Source organism: Aythya fuligula, chromosome 2 (genome assembly GCF_009819795.1).
Source record: "Aythya fuligula isolate bAytFul2 chromosome 2, bAytFul2.pri, whole genome shotgun sequence".
NCBI classification, from domain to species: Eukaryota; Metazoa; Chordata; class Aves; order Anseriformes; family Anatidae; genus Aythya; species Aythya fuligula.
In genome coordinates, this window is record NC_045560.1 from 84,858,320 (window position 1) to 84,885,537 (window position 27,218).

The window sequence follows — 27,218 nt, forward strand, 5'->3', positions numbered from 1 at the left end:
CAACTTGTTATTTTTATTAATTATAGATTCTGCTATTAATATAGTCTCCATTGAAAGACAGGTACAAAAGATTGCTTATATTAAATCTGAATGAATTCTCTCATTATTTCCTGGTAAACAAAACTGAAAAAGCTGTGATTTCAATAATTAAGCAGCAGTGGTTAGTTTAGTAATCTCAGTTCTTCCTGGTAAAATTTAAAATGCTTTGTGACATTTCTATAAAGAAAAAGTGGACGTGCACTGTTGATGTGAAAGCAAGCAGGATGATTTAAAATGCACTCTAACTACACAGCACACACAGGCATTCAAATATGTGCACATATTGGCACATAAACACCAAGCATAGGACCTGCTCCACTGAGCAATAGAGTTTGCAAGTCATAGCTGTTGAATGGTAAATATTGAAATAATTGGAATTAACTCAGGCAGTGAAACTGTAGTGATGCAGACTAGACTTCCAGTCCTGGCACAAATCTGTCGAAGCAGAGGGACAGTTCAAAAATGAGGATAAATTGCTTCTGCTTTGCAGTGCTCCATTTCACTCTTGTCTTGTATGTGTCTGCTTGTTGCTCCTTTCCTTCAATCAATGTTTTAGCTCTTCTGATTACTGCTGCAGTCACACCTTGAGCAACTAAAATCTCCATTTCATGCTTGAGAGAAATTCTGCAAAAACAGCAGGACTGCAGCCTTTCCCAACACACAAGGTCTCTCAGCTGAGCTGACCCCAGGTGTGATGTGTCCTGGCTGTGTTGGGGAGAAAGGGTTGTCCTTTCACAATGTTCTTAGCTGCTTAGCTTAGTGAGGCTGGTACAAAAGCAGGTAGTCAGTGTCAAATGTGATTGGGGTTCATTCTGCTGAAGCTGTAGGTACAGTGATTCACGGGGATGGCCAGTTTCACTCTGGATTAAGACATGAACAGCAAAATTACGTTTCTAAGGAGAAAAGCTTATAAGGTGATTGTGGATAGAAACACCCCCAGTTAATCATCAGTATGCCTGAAGCACGTGTCTCAAGTATGGGTTTACATGGCTAAGTTTTACATCTCTGTGTTCCCTGCATTTCTAATGAATTTCTGTTGGTTACAGGCAGTGGAATGGCAATGTGATGAAGCTACTAAAAGAGCCTGTTACAGTAAAGGCAAATCAAAGGTAAGCATGAGACCATTCTGCTTTTACAAAATTTTTAATATCAGCTATAATTCAGTGTATAAATCTCTTCTACCTTACGCAGTTGTGCTATCTCCCATTCTTTTCTGAGTAAAGTTGTAGTAAAACAGTATGACATTGATATATGTGCAAAGGAAAAAAAAAAATATATATAGGGAGGTGTGTGGTGGGAGGAACAGTCACATGAAGATATTGTGAAAAGATCAAGGAATTGAGTTTCTAACAATTTACTGTTTGGACTCTACAACATGTCATGTGTAATGGGCTGTATTCTCACTTCATTTTCAACACTGTAAATCCCATATAACTGTGTAATTTCTTTATAAATTCATCAGTTTGTTTTCCTGCGTATTAGATGCAATTTTTGAAACATTTATATTTCATAATGATGCTATGAAGACAATAGTATGTCATTTACTAAACTTATCACAGAATCACAGAATTATAGCACAATAACTATAAGTGAACACACTTGGTTTCAGGACTCACATTCAGCAAAACATGTTGGCATACGTTGCTGATGAGCAAAACTCAAAAGAAAAAACAAAGAAAGAAATAAAAGAACATAAAACCTTAGCAAGCTTGAAAAATGTATTCCAAATGTTCATGCCTTCTAGTAGAGGACAGATCTCTTCTGCATTGTCTGCATAGTTATATATATATCTAATCACTGACCTTTAACATCTCCCATCAAGCAAAGCAGTTCATTTTCAGCTTTTCTTACTAAGTGCTGGAAAATAATGTTGCAGCGTGGCCACGGTGTATCTCTTCCCATCTGAGATTGAAGAAGAAGAATTTAATTACAGAATCATGTCCATGTTATACTGTGAAGAGAGAAAAAGACTGAATTAGCTGGGGAAAATAAATAAATAAATAAATAAATAAATAAATAAATAAATAAGAAGGAGAAAGAAAGAAAGAAAGAGAGAGAGAGAGAGAGAGAAAGAGAGAAGAAATAGAAGGAAAGAAAGATATGCACTGTAAAGCATGGAAGATTATTGTCTTTATGGAGGAACATCTTTCACTGTAGATATGATTTTACAGCACTGAGAAAAGGAATTAAGGATGGCATTGCCTTTTTTATTCTTCTCCTTTCCCTTTCTTCCCATCCCAGCATGGGAAACATGTATTTAAAGTTACTGATAACTAGGCATTAACATGCAGAATTTACTAGGTGTGTATAGAAGGTATTAATAGCTAGAGAAAAGGAATGGGCAATATTTTACCTTAAAATTACTGACTTGTGTGAAGGCTTTAATGGTAGAAATAGATTATAGATCAGAATGCTTACTAGATGCTTACTTGTTAACCTGCAGAGAGAAAATAATTTTGTGGACCTCGTATTTTAGACAAATGTTTCATTTTGTAAATTGTTATTTCCACCTAAAGTATTTGTAGTCTGTGATGTAATATACCCTTCAAGGCTTCACCCTTAGTTTTGAGGTGACATAATCTGAAGTTAAAGAGCTTGCTCAAGTGACAATAGAATATTGTTATTTGGCAATGATTGAGGTGTGTACAGAGCAGAAAATATCACGGTAGGAATGCAGTGTATAACTAAAAGTTTATGCCTCTGTTTTACAGTTATTTTTGAAATTTAAAACTGTGAGAATAACATTCAGCTCATCTGAAAATCACAGTGCAGTGACTGTAATCTAACATGATGGATGAAAATGATGGTAAATTTGAGGCTATAGCGGTATACTTTGACTATTATGTTTACAGTACTCTTTGTGGTTTAATATCCATGTTCCTTTCAACAGTGCAGAAGCATATGTTGCTATTAAATAATTTTGCTCAGAAAAATACTCAATATTTGTGAAATGTGTTCAAGAATAGCTAGTGTAGTACATACATACATGTTTTCATTCATGCTCATCACACTGTTTTGTAGAAGTGATTGAAAGTTGTCAATGTACAATAGTATGTATTCTATTCTAATAAAGACCTCTAAGATTTCAGTACTTAAGGGGTGCTTATAGGAAAGCTGAAGAAAAACTTTTTACCAAGGCCTGTAATGATAGGACAAAGAATAATGATCTCAAAGAAGAGGCTAGATATGGATTATAGATTATTATTAGAAAGGGTTTTAATTGTAGTTTTTTGTTGTTATTTGTTTTTAACCACAAGGGTGGTGAGGCACTGCAATGAGTTGCTCAAAGAGGCTGTCGATGCCCCATCATTGGAAATGTTCAAAGCCAGGTTGGATGGGGCTTTGGGTGGTTTGATTTAATATAAGGTGTTCCTGCTCCTGGTAGGGGTGTTGGACTTGATGTTCTTATCTAAGGTCACTTCTAATCCAAACTGTTCTATGATGCTGTGATTGCTTCTTAGTATTGTTACTATTTGGATAAAAATTTAGTGTTTCATTTTGAATCTGTAGCCTTTTTCTTCATTCACAATCTAGAAGAGAAGCACAATTCTTGGATTTCATTACATTTGAATGCAATCCAGTGAAGAAATAATTCTGACTGAGCAACCAGCCCAGATGGAACGACAACTGTCTTTTTCTTTGTACTTTTCATGCCTCTTGCTTTCACTGATGTGCTTGAGGTTAAAATCAAAGATTAAGTTTAAGGCCAGAGAAAGGATAACCTGATGATATATGTCTTTTGCTGACTTATGCCCAAGACTAAAAGAAGTTCATGACACAGGTTATTTTTAAGAGCCATACTCTTTAAACTGGGAGAACTTACTCATGCAGATGAGGAAAGCACATGCTCCGTGGCATCTCCTTTTCCTAGTGAAACCACAGCAGTCTTCACTTGAAACAAAGGGAAATTAGCAGACATGGAGGAATTCACTTCAGTGGTACAGTGAATTGTATTTTTTCAGAGAAACTCCCCCTGGAAGATTCCAGTTGCTGTTACCAGAAAGGTTGCTTCCTTGTTTGCTGTCGCATACGTAGATCCAGCTTAAACTGGGGAGCTGCTGGGGATTTCATTTTTGTAAAACTTCTCAGGGCGACTTCAGATTTTAGGCCAGATACATGTGTGACTGTAGGGAGGGGACAGGAAAGACTGGAGACAAAATACACAAGGCAAGCCCAGACAGTGGCAAAGGAATGATGAGGATTACAAGGATGGCTGTGGGTAAGTTACTCACTCAGATCTTGGTTTCTCTTGAAGCTTTTCTGACCACAGACCAGTGTGGGGGCAGTGAGTGCAGGCAGAAAACCTCTAAGTCAGTTTGCTGATGGAGTGCCCTGAAATCACAAGCCAGCTTTGAACTGTAAAGCAGCTCTAGCTGTTTTGAGATAATGGTCAGTTAAATGCAACTTTGGTGTTGTTATTGAGAAAGAAGCTGCATGGAATTTTTGCCCCTAGCTGTTAGCAGTAGTAGTTGTTCTGAGCTTTATACTTTAGGAGCCAATGAGGGAAAAGAGATGGAGAGAAAAATATACAGGGACATCTGTCACATCTGACAGTGTAATGCGCACTTGACTTTTGAAGGCTGATGTTTGTTACTGAGACTTCATACATTTATCTACCAATGTAAGCAGTTGCTTAAAATAACTAGTGGCTTCAAGAGTGAGCCAGACAAAATGATGTCCTTGTGGCCAGCATGTGTTAGCCTTTAGAAGTCTAAAATAGCACACATGATTAAGAGAATAAATTTGGCCATTTCAACTGGAACTTGTTGTAAGAACTGTTATAAATGAAAAAATACAAATACACAAGGGAAAAAGTAAAATAAAATAAAATAAGAGATTAAAAAAAAAAATGTAGTCAAGCATCTTACCCCTTGTTTATTTAAGATTGTAATGGTTGCACATATTAGCATATGAATTTTCTATAAAAGTATTAAAAATATAAGCACGGATGTATTTAAAATATTAGCCTATACAACAAATGTTGCTGCAAATGGCTAAGTAACTGTAGCCAGATTGTCCTTAAACTGTCAAGTAGGTGTTAAAATTAAGTAGTAATCTAGCCTGCTTTGCCGCTAAATTGTTTCAAATAGCTCTGTTTTCTTTAAGGTATACTGATATAAAAATAGACAGTACTTACTCAATTAATTTCTTTTTCTTTAAAAGGTATTTTTATGGGGCAGTAAGAAAACATGGGCAAAGAAGTAAAGATGAAATGTAGAATAAGTCTACAGAAATGTAGGATAAGTCTACATAAAAGATGGCCACCAAAGCTACCACCATTCTCCAAAATGGGAGGGGAACACCTTTGATTTTAAAGCCACAAATGCTGCTTCTATAACACACACCTCTTTTTTTTTTTTTTTTTCAGATTTGAAAAAAAAAAAAAAGTGATTCTAAACATTTTAATCGACTAAATTTAATTTAATAATTTTTCAATGTTTTTGGGTGGTGATTGTTTTATTCAGGACTAGTCTTTTGTTTTGTATTATTTTGGATTTGTTGTGTGAATAAAATAACCAATTGTATAAGCCACTTTTTCAGCTCTGATTTTGTTGTACTGTGTACCCTACAAAAGTTTTCTCTGAGATGTCTTATTTGCCCTGTTGCACTGTGGATGCTTGTGAAGTTGGCACCAGGCTTGGAAACATAAAAGAGATTCACAAATCTCTTTTGTGAATCTTGTGAATCTCAGAAATGTCAGAGTTTTAAAAAATTACATTATTTTTGAACAAAAAGAGTGGGTGATCAACACGCAAATAATTTAGCAATGGCACTGTTTCAGGGAGCTCTGAGATATGAAGAGAAGAGGTTGGTTGGGCTGTAATGTCAGAACCCACTTATTTTTCCTACACTTACATTCCATAGATTGCAGCAAAGGGCGAGATGGAAACAGCCCAAAGAATGAAGTACTGTGTTAATTTATATGAAATTCCTTGAACATCCTTCATTCCCTCTCTTTCAAAAACCAAACCAAACAAATGAAAAACAAAACAAAACACAAACAAAACACAAACAAAGCAAATAATAATAAAAAAAAATAACTATCTTTTTTTTTTTTTTTTTCATATGTGTGTAGTTAGAACAACATGCATTAGGAAAGCTGCCCAGAAGCAGAAGTGAAATAATTGCACTTTAAAAGGCTTGTTGCACTGCCAGACTCTATTATATGGTTGCATTTTAACTTCTGTTTGTTTGAAAGAGTTTTAAGATGACAGTCTTGGTAAATTCAAGATATTTTTACCCAGCAGGAATCAACTTTTAGTTTTAAAATGTTTGACAATTACACTTAAGGCTCAAAGAGAAAGTTCTAAAAGTTTTCATGAGAGACTAATGCAGTTTCTTTTGTATGTGCATTTTTTGAAGATGTTGCTCAGTTTTGAATGTTTTTTGATGTTTTATGTTTTGGTTTGGTTTTATTAATATTATTCAGAAATCTTAAATATATTTTGTCCATCTTCCTTCATCTTGCTTTATTTTGTGCCTGATGAATTTATTCATAATTATATTTGTCTTTCAACGTGAGAGTCTATTTGCAAGATAAACAAACAATATACTTAATAAAACCATAGGACCGGATAATGGGACTTCTGCACTGTTACCATTACATGGATGTACTTGCATGATTTCCCTTAAAATGTTAGAACTTCATAGGTATATTTTCACAAGGGTTTTTTGATCTTTTACATGTTAATGAATGCTGGAAAAGCATTTTAGCCAAGTTCTCAAATGGAAAGATCCTGGATTTTTTTTTTTATTAGTATTTTTATTTTTTCCCTCCAAGCATATGGTTGATTTTCTTCATTTTATTTGATTCTTCCTTCATTTCTGCAGGATGAATGTTTGAGTCTATCCAATATACATTTCTGGGAGATCTTTAGTATTGCAGAAAAAAGCTCTGTCTGAATAAATGCTAGACATTGCTGTTGGTTCCTAGCTTCTGAAATGAGTGAAATAAATCATAAAGCACATACACATTCTAACAGGGTTAAAAAAAAATAAAAATCAAATTATTCCTCAGGGGTCAGTGTATGTGTAGTGAGATAATGAAATTTTTGAGGTTTTCATGAGAAACTTCAAATTGACAGAAATTTAGATGCTTATAATAATTAAAAACAAACAAACAAACAAAACATAAATTATGAAACTAGTAGGGACAAATCCATGTCTGGACATCTCAATAATTTTATTTATACTAGTTTGAACATACTCTTCTTATTGGCAAGCTGTTATTAATCCTGACTTCCTCCCTTTTGTGATCTGTCTTTAAAAACAGCATCTGATTTGATGAAATGGCAGTGCATTAATAGTTTAGCTAAACATTTGAAGTGCACAGTCAGAAATAGTCTTTGATACTGAAGATCTTTTTTGTTCTGATATTAAGATCCTTTCACAAAGATGGATGCCTGTGTTTTTATTAGGAAGTGTTTATGAGTATCAGTATTGCTAACACATTGGGTGTTCATAAGCTTTGAATAAATTATTTCTTCTCTATTGCAGGAGGAATGCCAGAACTATATTCGAGTGCTTCTTGTTGGAGGCAACCATCTCTTTACCTGTGGAACCAATGCATTCACTCCTATTTGCACCAATCGGACGGTATGACTTAAAGATTGTGTCTGATGAGCTCAAGTCTGAGCTCAAGCTCTAAGACAGCTGATTAATAGGCAGAGTATGCTGTGGTTGTGTCCAGACCATTTGCATGTGGGTTGGAGAGCTGATATGTAAAATGTTAGTTTGGCTGCCTACTGTGCATGTGTAGTTATAGAGAAGATGAGTACCTGTGCTACTGATTTTTGACTGGTGAGAGTGAGAAATCTTTGCTGAAAAATAATTACATTTCTGGAAAACAAACAAACAAACAAAACCCTACTTGCAATTTATGTGTGTCAAAGGATCAAAAATAGTCATATAATAAAAAACAAAATGTTACTGTTTGGACTAAGTGAACTATTTATTTAAGAAGGGGAGAATTGTTTAAATACAAAGAACTACCACCAAAAAATCCTTGTCACATTTATTATGTTTAAAACTTTTCTACCTTTATTTTCAAATAACATATTAGCACTGCACTTTGCTATGTAGATGAAAGTATTAGGGCTGTTGAATCAGAGAATATTTCTACAGAGCTAGAAAGCTCAGTTTAAAAAAAATAAATAAATAAAAAATCTCATTTTCATAAGACATTCTTTCCTAGAACACACCTACATAACAGTCATATTTTTTTACTATCTGACCAATTGCTGTGATGAATACCTTAGTGGCTTCTGGCAATCAGATCTATTTTTTATAGTAACAATCTGTGTATAGATAATTATTTTTTGAGTTATTTCTAATATCAGACATTTTAGGCTAATGATTAACTTGTATATTTTACCCACCAAAGGTGCAGAAGCAAGATCAGACATTACATTAAAACCTCTATGAGACAGTTCAAGATAGATGTACAGGTCAGCTCATTAGTGCTGTAGAATGCCAAAGATGATAATTAGTGTTTATGATATGATTTTGCTCAGATTGATGCAGCTTGGCCAAAATGACAATTTTCAGGTCATTTTAATCCCATTTTCTCACTATTTTACAGTTAAGTAACTTGACAGAGATACATGATCAAATCAGTGGCATGGCTCGTTGTCCTTATAGTCCCCAGCACAACTCCACAGCTCTTCTCACTTCCAGTGGGGAATTATATGCTGCTACGGCCATGGATTTTCCAGGAAGGGATCCTGCCATTTATCGCAGTCTGGGGGCCCTTCCTCCTCTCCGCACTGCCCAATACAACTCCAAGTGGCTGAATGGTGAGTACTGATGAACTATGAGACTTAACTGCTTCTTAACCCATGTTCTCCCAATTTGTGTTGTGGAAATTCCATTGCTGAAATTCCATTCAGAGAAACTGAAATGTTTTAGACTACCGTTTTTATAATTTTAATTATTTTTTTTATAATACGTTGAATTTACGTTTTTTCATAATACATTTTGAATTTAATACTGTTATAATGGCATGTAATTAACGTAGCTGTTGTTTGTAGATGTGTGCTTCAATATTCAAGCTGTGTTTGCAGGCATGGGGATGAGCTGTACTTTATCTCTCATATGTGCTTACTTAGCAAAACTGAGTTGGCCAAGAGCAGTAGCTTGTCTTTAGTATTCTTTTGTTGAGTTCTTCAAAAACCAAAGGCAGAAAATAAGCAGACTGAATTTCCCCACCTTCTCTTGCAGGTCCCAGCCTTGACAAGCAGAAATAGGTGTGTTTTCAAGCTGCTTAGGTGGCAAACTAACATTTTTGAAGCTTATTATAGCCAAAGAAAAGGGGCTAGTCTGCAAGACATATCATAAAAATAATATAGTATCAGTGACTATATAGATACAATAATTCCTGTACCATAGATGTTAAATACCTTGTGAGGATTTCCAGCTGGGAGAAGTTGTAAACTGACAGGTATTCCTCATATGTAACAGGGCCACTTGCCAATTAATGCATGTATTTCAAAACATAGATGCAGTCTTTTTAAAATGAAAATTATTGTTTAGCATAAAATATAAAATTATGTACTTTATAATTTGCCCATGTTTGTCCCAGTAGGGAAAACAAAATTAATTTTCATAACTCATGACATGTAAGTAACCATCAGTCTCAACTCCCACAATGCATTTCATGTTACGATGGAATTACTCATCTTCAAAATTAGAATCATAGAATCATAGAATCACAGAATATCCTGAGTTGGAAGGGACCCTTAAGGATCATCAAGTCCAACTCTTGACACCGCACAGGTCTACCCAAAAGTTCAGACCATGTGACTAAGTTCACAGTCCAATCTCTTCTTAAATTCAGACAGGCTCGGTGCAGTGACCACTTCCCTGGGGAGCCTGTTCCAGTGTGCAACCACCCTCTCTGTGAAGAACCCCCTCCTGACGTCCAGCCTAAATTTCCCCTGCCTCAGCTTAACCCCGTTCCCGCGGGTCCTGTCACTAGTGTTAATGGAGAAAAGGTCTCCTGCCTCTCGACACCCCCTTACGAGGAAGTTGTAGACTGTGATGAGGTCTCCCCTCAGCCTCCTCTTCTCCAGGCTGAACAGGCCCAGTGACCTCAGCCGTTCCTCATACGTCTTCCCCTCCAGGCCTTTCACCATCTTCGTAGCCCTCCTCTGGACACTTTCCAACAGTTTCATGTCCTTTTTATACTGTGGTGCCCAGAACTGTACACAGTACTCGAGGTGAGGCCGCACCAGCGCAGAGTAGAGCGGGACAATCACCTCCCTTGACCTACTAGCGATGCCGTGCTTGATGCACCCCAGGACACGATTGGCCCTCCTGGCTGCCAGGGCACATTGCTGGCTCATATTCAACTTGCTGTCTACCACGACCCCCAGATCCCTCTCTTCTAGGCTGCTCTCCAGCGTCTCATCGCCCAGTCTGTACGTGCAGCCAGGGTTTCCCCGTCCCAGGTGCAGGACCCGGCACTTGCTCTTATTGAACTTCATGCGGTTGGTGATCGCCCAGCTCTCCAACCTGTCCAGATCCCTCTGTAAGGCCTTTACGCCCTCATTTGAGTCCACAACTCCTCCAAGTTTGGTGTCATCAGCAAACTTGCTCAAAATACTTTCTATTCCTACATCCAGATCGTTTATAAAAATATTGAAAAGTACCGGCCCTAAAATGGAGCCTTGAGGGACCCCACTGGTGACCGCCCGCCAGCCTGACACAGCCCCATTTACCATAACCCTTTGGGCCCTGCCCGTTAGCCAATTGCTCACCCATCGTATGATGTTTTTATTTAGCTGTATGGTGGACATTTTGTCCAGTAGGATCCTATGGGAAACCGTGTCAAAAGCCTTGCTGAAGTCCAAAAAAATCACATCAGCTGGTTTCCCTTGGTCCACCATACGGGTGATCTTATCATAAAAGGAAATCAGGTTAGTTAGGCAGGACCTACCCTTCACAAACCCATGCTGGCTGGGACCAATGACTGCTTTGTCCCCCAGGTGCGCCTCAATAAGACCGAGAACCAGCTTCTCCATGATTTTACCAGGCACTGACGTGAGACTGACAGGCCTGTAATTGCTAGGGTCTTCTTTCTGACCCTTCTTGAAAATTGGCACAACATTTGCCAGCTTCCAGTCTACCGGGACCTCTCCAAATTCCCAGGATCGTTGAAAAATAATTGAAAGAGGTTCCGCGATGACATCCGCCAGCTCTTTCAGCACCCGGGGATGAATCCCGTCCGGACCCATGGACTTGTAGGGATCCAGGTGGAGTAGCAAATCCCGCACACGTTCAGGGTCAGTTGGGAGTTTGTCATCCCCACCGTCCCGGTCCTCCAGCTCAGGACACCCTGGGTCCCGAAGCCCATCATCGGCATTGAAGACAGAGGCAAAGAAGGCGTTAAGCGTCTCTGCTTTGCCTGTGTCATCGTCTGTGAGGAGACCTTCCCTATCAAGGAGCGGCCCTATGTATTCTTTAGTTCTCCTTTTTCCATTCACATATCTAAAAAAACCCTTTTTATTTTCTCTCACAGACACAGCCAGCTTCAACTCTAGCTGTGCTTTGGCCACTCGAACTTTCTCCCTACAAACACGAACAGCATCCCTGTATTGTTTCCATGACGCCTGGCCCTCCTTCCAGTAGCGAAACACTCTCTGTTTCCGCCTAATCTCCATTAGAACGTTCCTGGTCAGCCACGCCGGCCTCCTGCCCCGCCTGCCTGACTTGCGATATTTTGGAATTGCCTGATCTTGTGCTTCTAGGAGGCATCGCTTAAAGAGTGACCAGCACTGGTGGACATCGAGGCCTTCAAGAGCAGTTTCCCAGGGGACCATGCTGACTAGTTCCCTGAGCAGCCTGAAGTCCGCTTTCCCCATATCTAGGGATGAGGTTTTGGTGGCACTTTTCCTTCTGTCACCATAAATTTTGAACTCAACCACTTCATGGTCGCTCTGACCGAGGCGGCCTCCAATCACCACATCTCCCACCAGACCCTCTCTGTTTTCTAGCAACAGGTCTAGGAGGGCACCTTTCCTAGTTGGCTCCGTTAGCACCTGCACCAAGAAGTTATCATCTAGGTGCTTCATGAACCTCCTGGACTTGCTCGTGTCAGCCATGTGGCACTCCCAGTTAACGTCCGGCAAGTTGAAGTCCCCCATAAGGACAAGGGGAGTTAATCTCGAGGCCTCTCTTAGTTCTGTAAAGAATAATTTATCGGCGCTATCGTCCTGGCCAGGCGGTCTGTAATAGACTCCCACAATGACATCCCCTTTATTCGTTCGTCCCTTGATCCTTACCCAGAGGCTCTCAACTTTGCCATCGCCGAGCTGAAGTTCCACACAGTCCAGCCCCTGCTTCACATACATCGCCACCCCACCACCTCGCCTACCCTGCCTGTCCCTCCTGAAGAGCCTGTAACCATCTATCGCAACACCCCAGTCACAGGACTCATCCCACCAGGTTTCGCTTATGCCGATGATGTCGTAGTTGCGGGACTGGGCCAGGACTTCTAGCTCATCTATTTTATTCCTCATACTGCGTGCATTTGTGTAAAAGCATTTCAAGTGCGTCTCCTTACACTCAGCACCTTGTGGATCTGACCAAAGGACCTCACTGGCACACAGCCCCTCTGATTCTAGCGTACCATCCCTTAGGTCTTCACCGGCGCGCCTGGTTTTAGCCCCTTCCCCCTTCGACTCTAGTTTAAAGCCCTATCTATCAGCCCTGCCAACTCCTGACCAAAGTGCGTGTATAAACCCTTAAGTGCGTGTATAAACCCTTCCAGCTTCAGAACATTATGTCAGCTACAAGTGACAGACTTTATTTTAGATATTTCAGTCCTTATATAACCCTAATGCCGAATTGTGCATCTTTGCTTGGTGTATTTTCCCTATGCAAAGAAGCCATCAGAGGTGGCTTGGAGAGATTTCTTACATTCTCTGAAGGTCAGCTGATTTTAGTATATTAATTAACAAAACCAAACTGCATGAAACATAACAGAATTATAGTAGTATAAACGAGGTATGAGAGGAAAAATGAACTTGTTGTATAGATATCCCTGTTCAGGCAGCATTTGTACACACAGACATGGTATTGAAGATAATTGCTGTGCCACACCTGGGTGCTCCTGTCAAAGTGAAAACATTGTTCACACTGAGTTTTCAGCTTAACTGAATGTTCTATGCCAAAGGGCACAGTAAAATTCCCACCACTCCCCACCAAAGCTGCTCCAATTAATCAGATTGTCTCTATTTACATTTTGTCTATTAAAAGCTTCAGCAGCACCTATACGTTCTCTGTTAGAACTCATTCTTCTGCCTCAAAACTGTTTGGAATTAAGTTGTCAGGAATGTGTGTTTTTTATCTATGCGGAGGGAGAACAAGATGAGTTTTGTAATTGGAGCCAATTCAAGCAAATCCAATAAAAGGCTGGAAGCATCTGAGTGCCCTATGTGAAGAGAAGGGTCAATGTCTTCTGGGGTAGCTAAAAGTTGGGGATTATATCTTTTTATGTCAATTTGCCTGCTCATATGTGATTCCGTGCAAAGGAACTGCATTAGGTTTTCAGTGCTTAGATTGAAGTGAAGAATTTGCTTCTTTCAGTGAGAAAGTAACATAGGTAATCCTGCAAGAAAAAGGTAGGAAGCTTTATCAACCGGAATGGAAGCTTCCTAGTCAATACCATTCTATGATTCATAATATGTATTCAGCAGCATTAGCTGACAGTTATTCTAATTCAGCCTTGTTTTAGGCATGTGTGCATATGCACATGTCTGAATATCTCCAATTCGAATGCATTTTTCTGTTACACCCATGTTTCCCTCAGAGGTGCGATCTCTTTTCTCACTTAGACTTGCTACTGTGCAGTTCATACTGGACCATTTCAAACTGTTTCTGGGGTTACAGCAGTATTTTAAAGCACAGCTGATTATCTTGCTTTCATGTTTCATGACTAGACAATAAAGACAGTGTTGCTTTTGATGGGTAGTGAACTTAGAGGTTTGATGGCGTAGTGCACTTAGAGGTTTTTAATGCCATCAGTCAGGCCAAAGGGACAGGCCTGTGTGCTGTCCTTCAGGGATTATGCTGTCAACATTCACTGTATCTTGCTGCAAAGGATATTGACATGGAAAGCTCCAAATCTTCAATATAGAAGAAAACTTGTTCGTAATTGGCAGAAGGCATGCAGTCACAGGAACCATGAAACACAATGTGGGAAGGGAAAAGCGGCTTGGGCAAGGTCCTGTGTACCACGCTGAAATTTCAGTTTCTGGAACCTCAGATATCACATACAAGACAAATTTAGGTTGATGGCCTGTCTCAGCCTCGCAATTCCTTCTGATTCAGCCAGAGTCATAAATTTATTATCAGGTTCTGCCTTCTATTGGAGGCTTCGTAAGTCTGGAAGCAATCCACATCAGCTGAATTGGAAGTTGGAAGTTATTTTCAGGATATGTTACTGAGCATCATTCTGATAAGGTGCTTAGCCTTAGTAGGGCATGGAGAAGTCAGTGAAATTTCATTTCTGTATAATCATTTTCTTGATGCACTCAACACTCAATTATCTAGGGTGGTGAGGAGTTGGGGTAGCTTGGGTAAAAATATGAATTATTCAGACCACGTCAGCTACAAGAATATACTGTGGGGGTATAACTGAAAGGAAAAACTAAAGTTCAGTGACACTGCAGTGTATGGAGTACAAAGATCTCTGATCCAAAAGGGTAGATGGATAGCACAGCAACACCGTCAACACAGAGATTGTATTGGTGACTGGAGTTACTGTGGAAACCATCTTGGAGGGTCTGCAAATATACTGTTTGTTCACTAGACAACTTGCTGACAGTATTTGAGATTTGACTCACCTGAATTCTGTCTGTTCTGACAATTTTTAATAGCAGACAAAACACTTGAAAACTGTTGCAGATATCTGCCCACTTTCTAAAAGTTCTGGAAAAAAAATAGAGTTTAAACAGTCTTGTCTTCAGTGCAAGAAGAAAGAAACACCTGAAGGCAGTTATTGAATTTGCTGTCTTCTAAAATTAAGAGTAGTAACCTATTCAGTTCTTGATTATAACTGGTGATCATATTCAGAGAGAGTTTATCTCAGATCTTCCCTCCTTTACTCCAGAAGCAAATTAATCTTCTGCCCACAGAGCCTGTTTCTGTCTTACTGGTGCTCCTACAGATAATGTTAAGTACAGCTGGCCATATGCAGTGTACAGGTTTTTGACCATGATCATCATAATGCAGACTGTGCTCACCTTCATGAGGAGATACAATTGAAGGACCAGTGCTATGACCTGAGAGTTCACCATAAACCAGCAGTTCTACAGATCATGTAGCTCACCAGGAATTTATTAGCTGATGGCAAACAGACAGACCCCATATTACCTTAACCTTTCTTACCTCCCCTGTTAGTGTTCTTTAACTCTTACTATTCTCAGTGAAGATGAACCTGATCACCCAGAACAGTTAGCAACTGCTGCAAAACATTACTCTCCCATCACAATGGGCCAGGACTGGCTGCAGGACAGTAAGCTTGGAACTTTTGAACAGAGAATGTACCTCTCCCTTTAATATTTTCCTACTTTGGCCTTCTCTTTTCACATTTAGACAAAGGACAAAAAAACAGTTCTTGGAGTTACTCATGAGTTCGTGTATACACGCATGGACAAACCATAGAAGAAAGTAGAAAGGCTGTTTACCAGTATCTTACTCTCTAAGATGTGTTGTTTTGCCACCTATTCTCATTTCTCTTTCTCTCTAAGTCTTTACTCAAGTACTTCTGTGCTTGAGAGAAATGATTTGAGGTCAATGTGTGCATTTGAGCACACATTGAGCATTATATCTAAAGCAGACAGTTCTTCCATTGATTTCTTCTCCTGACCAATGCAATCAGCAAGACCTTGAGTTTCAGCCAACTGCTCAGGTCAGTAAAGGGCAGCATGTTGCTAGAACATTTTAAAATCACCTTAGTAGTATTAAAAAAAATAAAATAGTCTGCCTTAGCAGTCTGCTTAGGACATTATTAAATGAAAGTAAATAAATTACATCTTTCATTAAGAAAAAAAAAATACAGTTTGATTTACAGCTGACATGCTGTTTATTTGAGTCTCTTTAAACTCTCAGCATAAAACAGAGCTTAAATAATACCCAGAGTTTACTGTTACATTATGCTTCTAATTGGGCTTTGCTTTAAGGTTGATCCATGCAGTGCAGCAGGGGCAGAATTTATAATCATTTGGTCTAGAAGATAGAGGTAAATGGAACAGTTATGCTTGAAATCCACAAACTGCATGTGTTCGGATTGATGAGGAAAAGCCTCCACTGCTTAGACTTGGGAGATTTTAATATTTTTTTTTTTGTAGTCCAACATTTACAATTAATAATGGTATTTCTCCTTTCAGTTCACCTTCTCAAATCATGTTTGATTTGATGCCTAATTGTGAAGGTTTAGTTTAGTCTATAATGTCTGTTTTATAACGGCTTTGTTTAGCCAATAAGAGGACAAAACAGATTAAACAAAAAAAAAAAATCAAATCCCAGTCAATCCCTTTGTTTTATCGTATGGCAAAACACTGAGACATTGGTTTCATTCTTTACAAAATGCCTTCACTTAAAATTGCACATTCAGGCTGCTTGGGTCTCCAACTGTCTTGAAATGCATTGTAGTAGTTTCTTTATCCTAGATATATAATGATAGATGCTCTTGGAACCCATTAAGTAAATACAAACTTGTTCTAAATGCCTAGTCACTTCATCACTGGGCAGATCAGAGATGATTAAAATGTGATTTAATAATGTGATTTTGTGGACCCAAACCAGAAAAAAATAATAAAATAAAATCTTAGATTATAAACCTTTTTAGCTGAGAAGAGTATAGGAATGTTTGGGTTGTTCTATTCTGCTGGTAGACACAATATTATTGCTTTTCCCTCTTGCTGCTTGGTTATTAGATACCCTGAAAATGGTTCTTTTGAGATTTTTTTTTTTAAAATATTTTGCTTAATAGAAAGTTTCTTAATCTGGTCTTAACTTATTCTTTTTAATTTAGTCTTCACAAGTAATAACAAAAACAAAATTCTCACAGATAGTTGGTAAGTGGGGTTTAAATCCATTTTAACATTTAGTAGCTCTAAATCCATTCTTGTTTGTTCACTTCTATTATAAATCTTGTTGCTAGAAGGATATGTGGAAAAAAAATTGAGCTAAGAAGAAAAATAATCCTATCACTTTTGCTTCAAAGCATTAATAGAAATGGGTATAATTACTCATTTTCGTTTGTTTGTTTTTAGTGAAAAGCCTTGTAAATTCCTGAAACAAGCTTTACTTATTATGCAATACATAGTGTAACTCAAAACCACTGTTTTCTTCAGATGTGCAGGTTACTCTTCAGTTTTCAGGTATGAGGCCTGACTGAAGATAGTCAAAGCACATGCTACCAGTTGTTTATTTTGCAAGAAGACTAATAATTACTTTTCTTTGGTTATGCTACCCATACAGTTCATTCTGATCCTTTCTGTTCATCATTCTTTGTGCCAGTATCCTAAAATAGTATGGAAATACCTATTACTTTTGAAAGACATCCTTAGGATTCTCCACTGGAGCTGCTACCAGAGGCAAAAATTTTGCAGTTGTTCTGTGATTTTTCCTTTCAGAGCTGTATGTCTTTCCCTAAATGGTAATAAGAGTAGAAAAGAGGTAAGGTGACACAAGATGGAGGTACATCTGCTGACCTCCTTTGTCCTAGGTCAGACTGTTACTACAAAGCACCTTCATGCCACTTCCTCACCTATTTAAAATGGTAGAGATAGACATCTCTTCCCATGAAGGTGCGATTTTTTCCTTCTTATCTATCTCAGGTGAAGCAGCAAGTTCCACCTTTTCCTTATTGAAAGACTGTGAAGCTAGAGAGGGTAGAGCCTGTTCTTTTATATCTGGGCTGATCGTATCAACCAGTGTTAGGTGCCAGTTGGAGGGGGCTATACTAAGAAGGAAAAAAGGCATCCCTGCAAGTAAATCATCTGTGTCCAGCCATGCCTTGAGGTTGTGTGGCAGAAACATCAGACTCATTAATGCTGCAGAAAACAATAGTACACAGTGAGCAATAGAGAATGGAAGAAATTAAAACAGAAAAACATCTCAATGAGGGAAAGAGAGAAAAAGGGATGAGCGTTGGGAAACAAGAACACATAAAAAACAGCATTCACCAAAGAAAGGAGGAGGACAGAAATATCGGAGGCAGAAATAGAATTTCAGTAGCAGACACATCAAGTCTAACAGTGAATGGAGAAGGGGATGATTATTAATGTGAACTCCAATTTCCAGCAAAAAAAGGAAAACAGTAAAGAGGCCCAGATCTGTAGAGAAAGCCCTTTGACTGGCTCTTTCTTTGCAAAACTGGATGAGAGGAAAAAAAAAGAAAGAAGAAATGGCTTTAATAATGTTTGGAGTTTTAAGTAAGCATCCAAGCTTCTGCAGTTTGTTGATAGATCTGTATAGACCAAACCCCTAGAGGTTCTGAGTGAATTACAGCAGTCATCTATATTCTCCCTCTTTGTGCTCCCCATCCCCCTTGTTCTCCTAATATCCTGCTGTGCAAGGTACCTATCCGTGAATATAGGAAACCAAAAATCCACTGAAGCTCAGATAGGACTCTCCAGGACTTAAATAGGTACTAGATCAGAATAGAGAATAATTTATGTCACTGAATTTGTCACCAGCAAATTTGCATCAGCTAATGATGTAATAAATTACAAAATATTATGCTCTATATGGAACATTTTACCTTGAAAATGAAGCAGATTTATTTGAAATAACAAATAATATTTTGTTTTGTAGTATTATATTTGAAAACTATTTTTCAGAAAAGTAATAATGGCATTTCAGGAATTATTAGAGTACATCAGTAAAATATGATGTCTAACAAGTGCATCTACTTTTATGATTATAGTGAATTGTATTACAAAATCTATCAGCAGTATAAAAGAAGATTGGAAAAAATATCCGTTATGCTCATTTTTACTGTATTTTGCAGTCCTTGCTCTTCCAAACACATAAAGCCTTCAACTGAACAAAAGGAACAGTATATATATATATATAAAAAAAAAAAAAAAAAAAAAAGGAGAGTTGAGGCATTGCAGAAGAAATAATAGTTCAAATAGACTGGTAACCAACTATGGTATGACAGATGAGTATTTTAAGAATGTGTCCTTGATGATTATGAAAGAGGAAAAATAGCTACTAATAAGCAATGATTTCCACCAGTTTTATACTTGGACTTAACATTTTCCATTTCAGCTAATGAGGGTAACTATGATGACTACAGGTTATATATTACTTTGAAGGAGTTTAACACCACAGGAAATTTTTACTCTAGGATTAAGATTTGTCCTTAAACAAGAAGCAATGCCTGGGGCAGCCTAATGTAAGATCTATACTGTTCCAACAGCTGCAGAGTGTTACACTAAATGAATATAATTAAAAAAGAAATACTAAGATGGCAGAATGTAAATAGGAAATGTACTTCATTAATTATGTTAGTAAGGTGGAAAAAAAAAAAAGTCAACTAGCACAACATTTGGAATTTAAATTCTTTCCATTGTTTTCACTTTCATTTTGGAGAGCTTTTCTAACTGCAAGCTGAATGGTGTGTGTTTGGGGGGTGGGGTGGGGCAAAACAAACAAACAAAAAAATAAACCACAAAGACATATTCTTAGAATTTAATGCTATTAAGTATTTTGCTGAATATAAGAGACCAACAGCAAGAGGGTGTGATTCATTGATCTAGTGAGGTTGGCTAACAAGGTCCAAATGGATGTCATTCAGTATTAGATCACTGTTAAGATTTTTAAGATTTTGAAAATATTATAGAATCATAGAATATTTGAGTTGGAAGGGACCCACAGGGATCATCAAGTCCAACTCCTGGCTCAACACAGGACCATCCAAAAATTAAACCATACATCCAAGAGTGTTGTCCAAGTGCTTCTTGAAATCCTGGAGAGCCTGCTCCTGTGCCTAACCACCCCCACTGTAAAGAACCTTTTCTTAACACCCAGCCTGAACCTCCCCTATCACAGCTTCATGCCATTTTCTCAGGTCCTATTACTGGTCACCAGAGAAGAAATCAGATCCTGACTCCCTGCCCCTGTCTCCCCCTCCCTCCCGTGTAAGGAAGCTGTAGGCTGCCATGAGGTCTCCCCTCAGTCTCCTCTTCTTTAGAGTGAACAAACCAAGTGATATCAGCCACTCCTCATACATCCTCCCCTCTTCATAGGTCTCCTTGGGACAGTCTCAAATAGTTTTATGCCCTTTTTATACTGTGGTGTCCAAAACTGTACACACTACTTGAGGTGAGGCCACACCTCTTCCCTCAACCAGCTAGCAGTGCTGTGCCTGATGCACCCCAGGATATGGCTGGCCCTTTGGGCTGCCAGGGCACACTGTTGGGTCATACTCATCTTGCTATCAACCAAACCTCTAGATCGTTTTTTTTTTGTTTGTTTGTTTGTTTGTTTTTGTTTTTTTTTGTTTTTTGGGGGGGGGGGGTCAGGGGGGGAAGGGGTGCGGAGAGGCTGCTCTCTAGCTTCTCATCCCCTAGTCTATATGTATAGTCAGGGTTGCCAGATGCCAGGCACAGAATCTGGCACATGCTCTTGTTAAACTCCATGAGGTTGGTGATTGCCGAGCCCTCTAATTTGTCAAGATCTCTCTGCAAGGCCTCTCTGCCCTTGAGGGAGTCAACAGCTCCTCCTAGTTTAGTGTCATCTACAGACTTACTCAAAACACCTTCTAGTCCTATATCCAAGTTATTTAAGAAAACATGAAAGAGAGATGGCCATAAATTGGAGCCCTGCGGAACCCAACTAGTGACTGGCCACCAGCCTGGTGTAGCCCCATTTGCTATAATACTTTGAGACCAAACCATCAGCCAATTGTTCACCTATGGCATTACGTTTTTATCTAGCTGTACATGTATGCTATATCCATTTTGTCCAGAAGTATACAGTGGGAAACAGTATCAAAACTTTTACTGAAATCCAAAAAGATTACATCAACTGGCTTCTCTTGGTCAAATAGATGGGTAACCTTCTCAGGAAAGGAATTTAAATTTGTTAAGCAGGACCTTCTGTTCATGAACCTGTTTTGGCTATGACCAATGACCACATTGTCCTTCATGGATTTTTCAATAACTCCCAGGATAATTTTCTCCATAATTTTACCATGCACTAAAGTGAGACTGACAGGCCTGTAATTACCAGGGTCTTCTTTCTTGCCCTTCTTTAAAATTGGAATGAGGTTTGTGAGCTTCCAGTCAACTGGAACTACTCCAGATTCTCACAACAGTTGAAAAATAATTGAAGGAGGTCTCATGATGACATCAGCCAGCTCTCTGAGTACCCTGGGATGAATCCCATCAGGCTTCATAGACTTATATGCATCCAGGTGGAGCAGTGAATCTCATTGGTTGGCTGGGAATTTATCGTTCTCTCCACAGTCATGGTTCTCCAAGTCAGGGCATATGGGGTCCCAGAACCCATCATCAGTGTTGAAGGTGAAGGAGGCATTAAACGTCTCTGCTTTGTCTATGTCCCTGTTTGCGAGGTGACCATCCTCATCAAGTAATGGACCAATATTGTCTCTGGTCCTACTTTTGCTGTTAACATATTTAAAAACAAAAGGCAAAAACTTTTTTTTGTCCCCCCCAGTAGTGGCCAGCTTCAACTCTAATTGAGCTTTGGCCACACACATTTTCTCTGTACAAAGGCTAACAGACAACTATATATGCATCTTCTAGGCATATACATTTATGTTTGTGTGTACATACAAGTTTGTGCATATATATCCTCTGGCTCTCCTGAGTCCCCCAGCTCTGCACACTCTTGAGTCTCCTGGTCTGTTCTTGCGCTGCCTCCCAAGGTGTACAGCATATCCTTGCTTTTGTGCTACAAGGATGCTGTTCTCTGGGTTGCAACGTCAGTGTGTGTTGGGTGGCAGAGCTGCAGCCAGTCTCTACAGGAGCAGAGGAGCAGTCTGCACTGTCAGGAAGCATCAGTGTGAAAACAGTGAGCATGGGCTTGGTCTCTGAGTTCCGAGCATGGGTGGAAAGAGAAAATTATCTAAAGGGAAGAACTGCCTCTTCTTAGTAAATGCCTTTTTGTTCAGTGCAGAGACTGTACTCCCTGGGATATGTAGGTTTGTCTCCAGTCTTTGGAAAAACAATTATGTTATTTCTGATTGAAGCACTATCTGGACTTTGTATGGTTCAGTCATCTTTTACAACAACTCAGAAGAGTCTGTGGGGAAAAGTCATTGCTGAACAGAGTCATGCAGCTTTAAGAGAGAAGCTACAGACATTCCCAGACCTTGAAGTCTGATTGCTGAGTTAGCAATCTTCAGAAATAGCATGCTACAACCCTGTTTGCCTGGAGGCAGCACTAACTAGCATGGCAGTGCTTTCAATACATGGACTTGAGTATCTGTGCAGCATTGCTCCATGTACTACACTGGAGACCTTTGTCATGTCACGTTGACAAACTCATTCCTGATTCCATTGGTTCCATTTGATTTGTGAAAGTCTAATAAACCTGACACATCCATAAACTGAATATATATATGTATGTAAAAAAACAAACAAACAACTGTCATTTACAATAGTCATGACATTATTACAGATTGACAGTCTCATGTTGATCCATAACAGCTGTATCCTGTCACACACCAGAATCCTTACACTTGTTATAGTAATCTTTTCATTCACAAACAAAATGAATTTACTCTTCCAGAACTACATGCAAATTCAGCAGGAAAAAAATAATAATAAAAATCATTTCAACTTATCTAGTGAAAGCCTTTGTAAGAAGTCCTCCATGTCAACTAATGACATTTCATAGCACAATATCTGGAAACCTATAAACTATTTTTTCCTAGAAAAGAATCTCCCTTTTCCTTTGAAGCTTTGAAGTGACTTAGTTCACTTTTCACAAAGAGAAAATGAAATGAAAAGTCTGACATGATAATCCCTCTATATCCACAAAATTCCAAGATAGCTCTGAGATTATTCAGTTTTCCCAAGTTTCAAGAGCAGGTCACATTTTCATCACTTCATAATCAGTAAAGTATATGCACAGGTTTTTGCAGATTATAGACTATTTCTCAGTTTTGAATCCTTGAAATGTGAGTACTAGTTTTTATTTATACATGTGCTATGATGTACATGTACATGTATGTACAACTTTAAAATAGTCTCATGACAAATTGACGTGGATTTTTCAAGAACCTTAAAAACATTTCTAAATGTATTTCATATTATGTTTGTTTCTACAGTTCATGGGCATTATCAGTAATTCATTATTCTAACTTTGAGAGTTTCCAGTAGTGTTTTTGGTCCCGCAGCAAGTTGCTGTTGTTCTAATGCAGAGACCTTTTTATGCCAGTGGTCTCCTCTTGAGAAGCATCATTGTAAGGTCTGATTGCAAGGCATCGCCTCTGTGTTTAAGAGTTCTACAGGATGTTTTTGTAGGTGGACAAAATTGATGTTGAGCATTTGCCCAATAAATAGAATCTTTTTGTAACAATCAGGATATTTTTGAGAAAATTTTAAAGAGCAAGTTGGGTTACAGGCTACAAGAATTCAAACAGATGGAAAACTTTACTTTTTCTTGCTATTTTGGTTGTACTGTTTTTTAACATCTAATGTTAGTGGATATTGCTTTAATACATTAGTACAGTGGACAAATAAACCAAGTCACACTGCAACTAGTGGATGCTTTTTCTGCCACGAGTTCTTTCCATGGGAATAAGAACAATCTAAAAGGCTATTGTGTAGAGTGAGGGAAGAAAGTAACATGCATTACAGATTAAGAGGAACAATGGCAAGGTGTGGTATGGATATAAACTGAGGTTGGAAAATGAGAGAGTAGGTTATTTTTTTTTGTCTCTTTTTTTTTTTTCCCTGGTATTCCTAAAAATATTTTGTTTCTAGCATGCATTAGTTAAATAAATACAAGTTTGCTCAATACAGTTGAAAACATTATACGTTTTGAGAATAAATGAAACATCATGATTGGATTTTACTTAAAAAACAAAACAAAACAAAACAAAAAAAAAACTTTCATGCAGAATATCTGTGGTCATATATTCACTATTTAATGTCTGCAAAAACTGTCTAACCTGTCTAGAGGGTGATAGTATATGATTCTGTGACTTTTAGCAACATATTTTTGTTACTTCAACATTAATACTTCTAATTAAATCTTGTATTCCATTCCATTCCTCTGTTAAGTGTTCAACAAACATGCACATTATTAGAGAAAACAGATTAAGAAAATTAAAAAGTAAGGTCTTTGTTTCAGCTTTTTCTGTTTTCAGTTTTTAGTGTAACTGTGATAGTATATTACATGTGTATAGTTAAAGAATGACAGCTCATGAGCAACTAAGAATTATTTCTACACATCTATAGACTCTAATAATGAAGTTTAAAGGTTATTGAAGTCTTTTAAGCGAAATCCTAGTGTAATGAAAATTTTACACATGTAGAATGAAGAGGCAAGGTTCTAATAGGGAAAAAGGTAACTAGGAGTGTAGTTCTGCATATATTGTCAATCCAATTTTACATTTATTGCCATCACAAGTCCTGTCAAACTATTTTGCCTTTGGCTTTTAAGATATAACTGGTGCTGTTAGGATGAGTTTATGAGATTATGAGAGCTCAAGATACCAACAAGTCCTTCTCAAAAGTGTTTGGGTGCAATGTACAGATCAGAGCCTGGGGAAAATGTGTTGTGTTACAGACTCTCAAGGAAGTGCTGAATAGGATAACAAGTAAAAGTTATAGGTAGGAGTGGGAGAGCTTTAAATATCTGCTCGGCTTCAAATATCCTAGGGAGGTGATGACCATTGCTGCCAAAAAAAAACCTGTCTTGGAGACTATCAGCACAGCAGATAGAGAGGGAAGCAGCACAAAAAGATGTGTAAACTGTGGGCTGAGCTGTCTTTGGAGAAGAGTTGTCTGACAGGGTTTGAACTGTTGCCTGGAAATGCCAGCTTTCTTGCCCTTCAAGTTCTCCTTAAAACTTTTGATAGGTTAGAGGTGTTCCTGCAAAATGTTTAGATTCAATTGCATCAGCTTTTTTTTTTTTTTTTTTTTTTTTCCCCAATGCAATAACACTGTCAAATGTTCATCTATTAAATTTTTGGGATTGTTGCATCACAGTGGAAGTAATTCAAGCAGGTTTGGTTTGGTTTGTTCTTCCACTTCAAAATTTGGGAATGAAAACAATTTTTTCTTGTTTCTTAGAGGTACCAGCATTCTATAATGATTCCTTACACAAGGGGAATTCTTCTCCACAAATCCATGTATCAAATTTGTCTTGTAAGAATTCAACTCATCAAGTTGTCAATCTCTCTTAAACTCATGGACTTTTCTCAGTTTTTGTAATCCTTATGGGAAAAGGGCCATGTGTTTATTGTACATACAGTTTCCCTTCTTTTATTTCAAGAAATATTATCATCTGTTATTTCCTGGATTTCTTTTTTATGTTCTCTGTTTTTTCCTGTATCACTATTATTATTTTTTTTTTAATCATTTTAATCCTTTTTCTTAAAAGAAAAAAATACCATAATTCTTAGAATAATTTTAAATGAGATAAGGCGGATATGTGGTTATACTACCATCAAATGCTCTAATTTAGAATTTTCTTTCTTTTCATTAAAGTGACTGAGAACATTCTTAGACACACTCAGTAACTGTCCATTGTTCTAGTAATCTGGAGTGGCATGGTAGCAAAGCACAAACCCGCTTAACATGGAATACTAAACCAGTTACGTAGTAAGAATACACCATAATATAAGGTATAAAGATAATATAAGGTATCTTTTTTCTAAATGTAGTGCCTGAAGTTATCTTCAGCTTGACATGAAAGCCAACTTTCACGTCCACATGAGTGCATATATTACTGGGATACAATAATAAATCTTTTATTCTATTATTTTCAGAACCAAATTTTGTGTCATCTTATGACATTGGGAACTTCACCTACTTCTTCTTCCGAGAGAATGCAGTGGAACATGACTGTGGGAAAACAGTCTTCTCTCGGGCTGCTAGGGTGTGCAAAAATGACATTGGTGGCAAGTTTGTGCTGGAGGATACCTGGACTACCTTCATGAAAGCTCGGCTGAACTGCTCTCGTCCTGGAGAAATTCCATTTTACTATAATGAACTACAGAGCACTTTCTTCCTGCCAGAATTGGACTTGATCTATGGGATTTTTACCACTAATGTGTAAGTAAATTCCATGATACTTTTTTTTTTTTTTTCTTTTTTTCTTTTTTCTATATACAACAGTAAAAGCTAAAGCTTCTGGACTGTTCTCTGTTCTGTATGTGTGAAGTAAACATAATAATTTCAAAACACTGTTTGCCCAGTCTTGTGAAAAAGAGTCAGCTTCCAATATGAATTGCTGAAGGTGTATGAAAGAAGGCAGAATTCTTAATATTTCCTTACAGCAAAGGAGCAGTTATGTTTTCTTCTGTCATCTTTTTCATAAATTTTAAGGCTATTCTGTCATCTACTTCATCCATTCTTATAAAGACAATTTTTTTTTGTTTCACACATTATTTCATATGCATAAATATATGATGAGCTTTTGAAATAAATATTTTATAATTATAATTTCATGTGATCATGAATTTGGCTCAATGCAATTTGAGTCAGGAAGTGTTCACTTTACCCAAAAGAGCACAAGATGTGCTCTTAAATATTATAAATCAGTCCTAACATATCCTACCGTGAGCTTGAGAATCAAATCAAAATTTAATCTGTTTTGTCTGAACCTTATATATCAACAAGGTAAAATCTGAAATTGTAGCATTTAGTCTTAAAAATTAAAAATTGTTAAATATTAAAACATTGTGAAAAAGACATTATGAATGGACCTAAAAGCTTTCTGGACTCTGAGCTTGATATCAAGAATAGTTTAACTTTCAGTGAAAAAAAGAAAAAAAAAAAAAAAAGAGAGAGAGAGACTTTATCTCAGAAATGTGCGCTGTTACATAAAACATGATAAATGGAGCTCATATGTTGCTCAGCAAGAGCAACCCATGAATTATGGCTGTGCAGCCAAATTTTTACACTTCTGGAACAAGGTTTCAGATTTTGGTTTCTGATTCTTTTTCCCACTTGCAGTTTCTT

General features: G+C 37.8%; 1 protein-coding gene across 7 annotated transcripts in view; it reads left to right on the forward strand.

The window, feature by feature from the left end:
• The window catches only part of SEMA5A (semaphorin 5A), a 337,450-nt gene that overhangs the window by 183,714 nt on the left and 126,518 nt on the right, over positions 1 to 27,218 (forward strand). For all 7 annotated transcript variants that reach the window (XM_032180765.1, XM_032180761.1, XM_032180768.1 and 4 more), the window contains exons 6-9: positions 1,086 to 1,148; positions 7,537 to 7,635; positions 8,621 to 8,834; positions 26,024 to 26,309. In XM_032180765.1, the coding sequence (XP_032036656.1) occupies positions 1,086 to 1,148; positions 7,537 to 7,635; positions 8,621 to 8,834; positions 26,024 to 26,309 (662 nt within the window). The remainder of the gene's footprint in view (positions 1 to 1,085; positions 1,149 to 7,536; positions 7,636 to 8,620; positions 8,835 to 26,023; positions 26,310 to 27,218) is intronic.